At 39.9% G+C, this 9,950-nt stretch overlaps 1 protein-coding gene across 1 annotated transcript; it reads left to right on the forward strand.

Moving 5' to 3' along the window:
• Positions 1 to 239: 239 nt before the first annotated feature.
• On the forward strand, positions 240 to 9,408 carry tubal3.1.S (tubulin alpha like 3, gene 1 S homeolog). Its single transcript, NM_001091468.1, is given in 4 exon segments — positions 240 to 309; positions 2,854 to 3,076; positions 6,807 to 6,955; positions 8,169 to 9,408. Coding segments are annotated over 4 exon segments (1,353 nt in total). The 5' UTR covers positions 240 to 306; the 3' UTR covers positions 9,147 to 9,408.
• The last annotated feature ends 542 nt before the right edge of the window (positions 9,409 to 9,950 follow it).

Raw genomic sequence — 9,950 nt, forward strand, 5'->3', positions numbered from 1 at the left:
ACACCACTATTCAGCAGTACAAGGTGATTGGTATTTGCATGGATAATTCTGACAGATTCACCTGTGCTGCTGTGATGAGGATATGCAAAAAAAGTCTTTCTAGTGGGGCTAGAGGAAACTCCTTCACTGTTTAAATGCTGATCCATTTGCTTGAGTCCCTCTCTCAGGTGAGATTGGATTGCCTGGTTAATAAATCATGTGACATGGGTGGGGTCTTCCACTGAGATTAGTAAAAAGCAGTGGTTTGAAAGAGGGGCAGGAGGCTGGAAGGTTTGTTTAGAAGGATTTGCTTGTCCTAGTGTAATCATGGTAAGAAACTAGTTTCTATACAAGTGCCTTACATAATTATTTATTTATTTTTTTGCACATGTTGCTACAATGTAGATGTGACCTCTACTTAACTGTTTCATTGTATACAATGGTGTTTTAGATTGAACATATTCCAGATGGTGCTAGAAACCATGTGTGTGTGTTTTTTGTTTTGTTTTTTTAGAAAGTGAAGCAAGTGGTAACTGTATATAAGTATTTTGTACCCGAGTTCCCACAGTCCATTCTCTTTAAAGTATATATAAAAGATTGTTTTTGTTATATCAAGCCAGCATGGCCTGTGCTGTCTGTAGGGCCTTTCTATTACAACCATACTTTATAAACTCTATGGGGCAAATTCACTAAGATGCGAAGTTGCGCCAGGCGCAACTTTGCCGCACTTCGCCAGGCGTAGTTTCGCCAGGGCTCCGCAAATTCACTAAAATCCGAAGTTGCGCACAGGGGTAGCGTAAGATTGCGAAGTTGCGCTAGCGTTGATTCGCTATATAAAGCGAAGTTACGCTAGCGAAGGCTAATTTGCATACGGCGCGAAATTCTAATTTCAATGGAGGAACACGTATCTGCACTACAAATGCCTAGAAAACCTTCAAATCCGCAAAAATTTTTCCCTACACATGTGCCCACTGTCTAGGTAAGTTGCCATGAGTCAGGAAATGTAGGGGGGAGGAAGGGGAGCCCCAAAAAAATTTCGATCTTTTTCAGCCTATCACCCATCATGTAGAAAACACGCCAGCGTTTTTTTGGACTTAGAAAAAAAATTGACTTTTTTTTTTAAACAATCCCTATCTACTCTATTGCGCTTCGCCAGGTCTGAGGTGGCGAAGGAAGTCTAGCGTAAAAGGTAGCGTTCAGTACACTGCGCAAGTTATTGAATTTGCGTAGTTTCGTCGCTAGCGAAAATCCGCCTGGCGTAAGGTTGCGAAGTAACACTAGCGAAATTACGCCAGCGTTCGTTAGTGAATTTGCGCAGTAGCGAAAATGCCAAACGCTAGCGAATTAACGCTAGCGTTTGGCGCTTCGCGGATTAGTGAATTTGCCCCTATGATCATTGGTTATTTAAAGGGAAACTTGGGCTTCCAAACCAAAATGTGATAAAGAGGCCCACATAACACAGAAACCCCTAATATACCCATCATAATTACCTGTTTCTTCAAAAAGTATGATTAAATGCCATTTTCTATGCTGAAATCCAGCTGTTTAACAATTCTTCTGTTTCTGCATCATTTGAAAATACTCCACAGTTTACAGATAGCATGCAGGAACTACAAAACCCACAATGCATTGCACTGTGATGTTCTGTTCCTTATTGAAATCATGTGTGCAGGGGGTTGGAGGATGCAGGCTGAAGGCAGTTGGAACTGTAACAGTAGTCAGCCAGCTCAGCAAAGTAGTCAGATTTTTTTTTAAAGCCTTAAACGGCTTTATTCTTCCTGGAAGTATCATTAACCTATAGTTTACGTGTAGGTTTCCTTGAGGACACTGCTTCTTGCTAATACTATTTAAAGGGCATGTAAAGGCAAAAAAATAAAATCCAATTTTTACTTTAATGAAAAAGAAACCCATCTCCAATATACTTTTAATTAAAAAATGTGTACAGTTTTTATAAGAAACCTGATTGTATGCAGTGAAATTCTCCCTTCATTTATTGCTGAGGATAGGATTTGTCAGATGGTCCCTAACTGCTGAGCAGGGAAACAATCATACTTATGAACAGCAGGGGGAGCCCCCGCCTTACTTACCAGACATGCAGAACTCAAGCAGCTTTGTTTATGACGATCCCTAAGCAGCCCAGATCACACTGAGCATGTGCACAGTCTTAGTCTTGCAAAGATGTTTAACAAAGTTACAACATGGTGACCCCCTGTAGCCAACTTTGAAAGCATAAATTATTTTTTTGATTAGGCTTGTGGTGCAGTAAGTTCATGTTTAGATTTAGTATACAAAATACAGCATTTCTAGCCTTATTCTATTTTAGACTTTACATGCCCTTTAAAGTTCATATCCCTTGTACTGTATATCCCCACTACTCATCATTATATATGTTGCCATGTATCCCATCTTTAAGTTTCCTTATTCAAGCCACTAGCTAGTTACTATTGCAATATGGACCCTGACAACCAGATAACTGCTGAAATTCCAAACTGGAGAGCTGCTTGAAAGAGTAAATTATGACCAAATGTGAACTTTTGGGTATATCGATTTAATCCGTACCGTAACTAGAGGGGGGCGGGCCCTGGTGCATGACGCGCAGCCGGGCCCCGCCCCTCACAGTCCGCATATCAATGGCGAGCGGGCTGCCGGGGGGCCCTGAGGGGGTGCGGGCCCTGGCCCGCTCGCACCCCCTGCTCCCCCGGTAGTTCCGCCACTGGAGTTAATGATAAACCTTTAAAAACTATTTTAGTATGTAACCTTTTATATCCAATGATCCCCACAAATCCTTACTACAGATTTATCGGCACGCACTGTACTACTACTGGTATAAATCTGCTGGTGTGTGTTTTTTTTTTTTTTAATCCCTCCCGCTAGAGAGAATGCATATCTGTCCACATTGGCCAAGCAGGAGTTCAGATGGGCAATGCCTGCTGGGAACTCTATTGCCTAGAGCATGGACTTCAGCCAGATGGAACAATGCCTAGTGAAAAGACTGCAACAATGGTGGATTCCTCCTTTGGGACATTCTTCAGTGAAACTGGGTCTGGAAAGCATGTGCCCAGAGCTGTCTTTGTTGACTTGGAGCAAACTGTTATTGGTACAGTATCAAACATTTTATTCAACTTTCAAATGTTTAATGTAGCCCTTATTCTCTGGGATGAAAACTGCATTACAATGTTATAACAATGACCTTAATTTTAAGCAAAATGTAATATTAACTGTGGAGAATAATGCACCAGTCTTTAGGGTACATTGCAACTCTTCAATAGTCTTCATTTTAAATTTTTTTTTTTTTCTGTCTCTTCTTACCTTTCTTTTTTGGGTTTACCTGGTTCACCTTTGCCTGTTGTTCAAATAACTACCTGACTGATTTGCTCTTGCATTGCTAAGTGAAAATTATGGAAATAAAGATAAATTGACTCAATATTAAGGTCTACATTATTCTAAAAGTTAATTTGTAGTTCAACTGTCCCTTCAATGCAATGAATATGAATCCAACAATTTTATGTTTTCAAAATGAAAGAATGTAATTCTACGCTTTTAAATGGTCATAATTAACTTTTAGTATGATGTAGAGAGATTATATTCTGAGATAATTGGCAATTGTTTCTAATTTTTTAGTAGTTTTTGAGTTATTTAGCTCTTTATTCAGCAGCTCTCCAGTTTGTGATTTCAGTAGTCTTGTTGCTAGGTGCCAAATTACCCTAGCAGCCATGCTTTGGATTTGAATAAGGGACTGAAATGAATAGGAAATGCCTGAATAAAAACCATACATCTGTAGCCTTACAAAGTGTTTGTTTTTAGTTGGGATCAGTAAATGCTGAAGAGTCTAAAGAAGGCAAATTTAAAAAATGAAAACCAGATAAGTTGCTTAGAATTGGCCATTCTATCACATACTAAAATTATCTCAAAGTTGAACAACCCCTTTAATTTAGCATGTATTGTTGAAACTTCCATTTAAAGTATAAAGTCTATGTAGGGTTACATCAGCCAATCCATGAACAAGGGGTAGGCAGAAGCACATGCCTAGGGTGCAATGGTGGGGTCAGGGGTGCTAAGCATGTACCTCTTTTATAACTGCCCCTAGTCCATTTCCTTATCCCTCTAATTTCTTGTTTTTTAATAGAATGCTTTTTATTTGAATTTTAACAATTAAAAGAAGGGAAAGAAAGGGGGTAAAGAAGGGAGGGGAGGGGGAGATGGCTGGATTTAGTGTCTATTAATTAAAAGAGGTGGCTGGAGATTCAAGCCATGGAATCCATATTCTCAAACTTGCTTGGGCAGCCTCTGGATAAGTATGTAAACCTTATATAGTTCCAATTGCGAGTTAATAAGTTTGATCCATCGATTGAGAGTTGGCGTGATGGGCCCATCCAATGCAGGGTGATATTCTATTTGCCATAGAATAGTAGCAGCCTTATTAGGCATCTGTTGTGTATTCTGGGCACCAGGGAGTCAAGGAGGCCTAGCAGGCAAGTAGTTGGGTTGAGCACTTGGGGTAATGCTAATTTGTTAGCCATAAATGCCACAATTTCCCTCCAAAATTTGTATATGACAGGGCAATCCCACATTAAATGCAAAAAAGCCAGCGTTCGGGGCTGTGCACCTTGGACAGTTGGAGGAACCCATCCTGCCCATGAGATGTAGTTTCATGTTAAGTAACTCTGTAGGAGGAGCATAACATGGGGTCTTTTTCCAGGTTTGGGAATGACTTCAGTTGCATCTGAGTGATTTTGGTAGAGTGAAATCTTCAAAGGCATGCATCAGGGTTTCATGGAGTCTAGGTACTACCTCCCGGATATGGGTGCAATACCATTTGATCAAAAAGGTTTCTGGCCCTGAGTATTTGCCTGGGGGGAAGGATAGTATGGCTTCAGCTATCTCATATTGAGTTATGGGAGAGTCCATGTATTTAGTCTGGTGCGAGGAAAGTTTAAGAGGAATTGTTTTGATGTAGCTGTGGAGCTCAGCATCTGAATATTGTGCTTTAGAGGTATATAGGGAGGAGTAGTATTTAAGGAATTCAGGGCTATCTCATTGGGGGAAATCAATACCGCTCCAGTAGAGGAGAGAATATTAAGTACAGCTGTGGCATAGCAAGACGGTTTGGCAAGAAAAGCCAGAGGCTTACCATTCTTATCACCATATGCATAAATAGTTCTAGTATCATGTAGGAGTTGTTTCTTTGTTCTATTCTGTGAAGGTTCAAATGCCTCGGGGCCTCCGTAAACTACCCATGATGAGTGTGCGGCGTAGGAGTGTCAATATATTGAGCTTCAGCCTGAGCCACAGTTGATTACAATCTTTGCAGGGTATCTTTTAGAGACAGATCTTGGCAATGGCCGCTATCTGGGTACCACGGATTACTGCTTTAAAGGCTTCCCAAGTTATCAAAGGATCTGTGGAGCCATAGTTAATGCTCCAATACTGTTTCATAGATCCAGCCGATTCCTCTGTTACACTGGGAACCTTAAGCCAGAATGGACTCCATTTCCACTGTCTGTCTGCGGGATTAGTTAATCAGTGTGTAAGAAGGAGAGGTGCAGTGTCTGAGATTGCTCGAGGGAGGTCTCTCTAAATTTTGGGAAGGTCTGCGGAAACTAGAGCTTAGTCTATTCTGGAAAGTGTTTGGTGTGTTGCAGAATAGCAGAAAAATTATTTATTTGTGGGGAATTTCTAAGGCCATACATCTGTCAAATGATATGCCATGGCACAAGCTGCAAGTTTGTTGGGTGATTATTGTAGAATGGACCAGTCTATCTGTGAGGGTCCATGCAATTATTAAAATCACCCATGATGCAGATTGGGGCAGGGGGTAATTGCAACAATGCCTGGTAAGTCCTGTAATATAGTGTCTGAAAACGGTGGGGGAATATATGTTCGCTACAAGGATGGGGAAACCTGCTTGGTGCATGCCAAAATTTAATATCTGCCCGAGCTGTCTGAGCACAGCTCATTAAGCTCAAAGGGCAATCCTTTTCTTATCATAACTGAGGTGGCCTATTTGTAATTTCACCGCCATGCCTAGGGGGGGGCTGCTAGGCATGTACCTCTTCTGTAACTGCCCCTAGTCCATTTCCTTATCCCTCCACTGCCCATTTGTAATTTCATATGTGTATAGAAAACGGATCCGCAGACACACTGGTTAATGCAGTCGGGGAGTATCCCCTTTTATTCAGCCAACAAACATTTGTTTGGTGGCTGAATAAAAGGGGATACTCCCCGACTGCATTAACCAGTGTGTGTGTGTGTGGATCCGTTTTCTATACACATACGTTGCTAAGGGACCCGGCCGGGTCAACAGAAGAAACGCACCACCAGTTGCAGGATTGGTGAACTACAGGTGTGCGGTAGGAGAAATGACATTTATAATCATTTGTAATTTCACCCATGTCACTGCCATGCGTTCATGGGTGGTATTGAGATATAAATTAGTTTTTGTGGTGTTTGTAAATGTATTTTGTTTCTCTTTGCATTGCTGGTTCCTACACTTGAAAAGGAGACCAGATCTCCTACAGAGACTCAACCTCATTAATGCTGTGCATTCTTCTCATTATGTTAATCAGCAGGCTTTGCTTCATTATTTCATAAGTATTAACAGCAATGCAGAAACTAAAAATAGAAACACTACTGTCAATAGCATTATATTTATAAAGAGACAAAAAAACATTGAATATATTTAAATTATAAATCTGCTTAGAATTAGATTTTTTTTTCATTGTGCAAACGTTTGGTTGGCTGGCACTCAATGCATTTGACAATGTTTGCTATCCATTTTATGCGACTATAAATAATTATAATCCTTTCATTTCATTCTCTTGATACAGGTGAGGTCAGAACTGGAGCCTATCGATCGTTATTCCATCCAGAACAACTCATTACAGGGAAGGAAGATGCAGCCAATAATTATGCACGGGGTCACTATACAATTGGGAAAGAATTAATAGATTCTGTGCTTGATCGCATAAGAAAAATGGCAAGTAAATTGATGGTGTCATGACTTGGGCTTTGATTACATGGGACTGAAAGCAAATTGTTGGAAATGTTGTAGAAACTGATCATCAAATGCTTTGGCTGTCAACTCTGTTAAAGGAAAACTATACCCCCAAAATGAACACTTACGCAACAGATAGTTTATATAAAATTGAATGACATATTAAAGAATCTTACCAAACTGGAATATATATTTACATAAATATTGCCCTTTTACATCTCTTGCCTTGAACCACCATTTTGTGACTCTATCTGTGCTGCCTCAGAGATCACCTGACCAGAAATACTACAACACTAACTGTAACAGGAAGAAGTGAGGAAGCAAAAGGCAGAACTCTGTCTGTTAATTGGCTCATGTGACCTTACATGTGGTTTGTATGTGTGCACAGTGAATCTTACGATCTCTGGGGGCGGCCCTTATTTTTTAAAATGGCAATTTTCTATTTATGATTACCCAATAGCACATACTACTAAAAAAGTATATTATTATGATAATGGTTAATTTACATGAAGCAGGGTTTTACACATGAGCTGTTTTATTCAGTATCTTTTAATAGAGACCTACATTGTTTGGGGGGTATAGTTTTCCTTTAATCATTATTGAATTGTATTTGTTCCTGAGTGTAGGTAAAGTAAACATTAAATGCTTCTGCAGAATTATGCCAGTATAGTCTTATGGTACATCTCTGAACTCTTCAAAGCAGGTCAACCATGTTTTCTCAGATGGTACAATATTTGCTTGATTTGCTTTTGCTCCTGATGGCTAAAGATCATTCCACTACATTATGTCAGGCCAAACCAAAGCCCCTACTAACAGGAAAGGCCTAAAAGGCTGAAACAGCAAAGTGAGCTTGTAATACGGTCAAAAATCTGGTGTGGGGTAAGACCCTACTCCATATTTCTTATAAAATTTGAAGCTCATTGTTAACTTTTATGCTTTGGTAGGACAGTACTTCTCTAGGCTTTTCATTTAACACCCCTGTCCTGTAAAGTTGCATTTTTAGAATGGTCCTCTATCTGTTGTATCAGTTTTTCCGTTCCATATACAACCTTTTTCCGTTGTATACAACCTTGTATTGTAAAGCACTGCAGAAAGTTGGTGTTTTTTTTTTATTCCATTCAAATATAAGACCTGCTTTCAAATCTATATCATCATAAAAATGATTTTCAAATTAATGGCAATATTTGTTTTACAGGCTGACCAGTGTTCTGGCCTCCAAGGATTTCTTGTCTTTCACAGTTTTGGTGGAGGTACAGGCTCTGGCTTTACTTCATTATTAATGGAACGCCTTTCTGTTGATTATGGAAAGAAATCAAAGCTTGAATTCTCAGTCTATCCTGCCCCTAGAATATCCACTGCAGTGGTAGAACCTTACAATTCCATCCTGACAACCCATACAACTCTGGAACATTCAGACTGTGCCTTCATGGTGGACAATGAAGCGATTTATGATATTTGCAACCGTAACTTGGATATTGAACGTCCTTCTTATACTAATTTAAACAGATTAATAGCTCAAATAGTTTCTTCCATAACGGCCTCATTGAGGTTTGATGGCGCACTAAATGTTGATCTCACAGAGTTCCAAACAAACTTGGTGCCTTATCCTAGAATCCACTTCCCATTGGTCACCTATTCACCCATTATTTCAGCAGAGAAAGCCTATCATGAGCAGCTATCTGTCCCAGAAATAACCAATGCATGTTTTGAATATTCCAACCAGATGGTGAAATGTGACCCTCGCCGTGGTAAATATATGGCTTGCTGTCTGCTGTACAGAGGTGATGTAGTGCCCAAAGATGTCAATGCAGCAATTGCTGCAATCAAAACCAGAAGGACAATTCAGTTTGTTGACTGGTGTCCAACTGGCTTTAAGGTAGGAATTAACTACCAGCCCCCTACAGTTGTGCCAGGAGGGGACTTGGCAAAAGTGCAACGAGCTGTGTGTATGCTGAGTAACACCACTGCTATTGCTGAGGCTTGGGCCAGGTTAGACCACAAGTTTGACCTGATGTATTCTAAGAGGGCCTTTGTGCACTGGTATGTTGGAGAAGGTATGGAAGAAGGGGAGTTCTCTGAGGCTAGAGAGGATATGGCTGCCCTAGAAAAGGATTATGAAGAAGTAGGTACAGAGTCTGTTGAAGCTGGAGAGGACGAGGAGGATGAATACTGAGTAGCCAGTCACTTTTAGTGATGCTTTGATATAGTCAATTTAAATACAAGACCTTCTTAAATGGTGGTTAGCTTTAAGATAACTCGCACATCCTCTTATATGCAATGACCTGTCATTTAAAGTATTTGTCATTCACTTGTATAAAAAGCACTAATGGGTTTTTGTTTTCATTGTTGAACATAAAGCCCAAAAGGCAAGTTAGAATGCATAAATAAGAAATGGCATTTGTGCTGTATTTAAATAAAAAAATCAATACATGGTCTGAAATGCTGTTATTCTATGTCTGACTTTGCTATTAAATTGGGTCTATGTTTTATGCCCACTGCACACTTAAAGGTCACACTTTCTAGCATAGCAGTTCTTTTGGTGCTACATCTTTTTGACTGGGTAAAATGTTACAGTGGGGCAGGATTAACTCAAGTTTGGATATTTATTAGTTGGATAAGACTTGCAGTGTCTGATGCCTTTTCAGGATTTTGGGTATTTGTTTTTTACTTTCTGGTCAATTTCACCGTGAAATAGTGGCAGTGGTAATTGCTTAACTTGGAACAGTCCTAAAGTTCATACCTGTGGTTTCAGGCATTTACCATATAAGTGTATGGATAGAATGTGAACTATTTACGAATGCTTCTGAGAAAGCTGAAATAGCCCATGCTTTAAAAACAAAAAATCCCCCAAAAACCTTGACTGTAATGCTCTTTAAACCATAACATGATTGTCACCATCTCACCACACTGTTGCTTCAAAACTTAAAGTAGGGAGGGTGGGGTAGCTGAGCTCTATATACTGAGGCCAATATGTAGT

Source organism: Xenopus laevis, chromosome 3S, assembly GCF_017654675.1.
Source record: "Xenopus laevis strain J_2021 chromosome 3S, Xenopus_laevis_v10.1, whole genome shotgun sequence".
In the NCBI taxonomy this organism is placed as follows: domain Eukaryota; kingdom Metazoa; phylum Chordata; class Amphibia; order Anura; family Pipidae; genus Xenopus; species Xenopus laevis.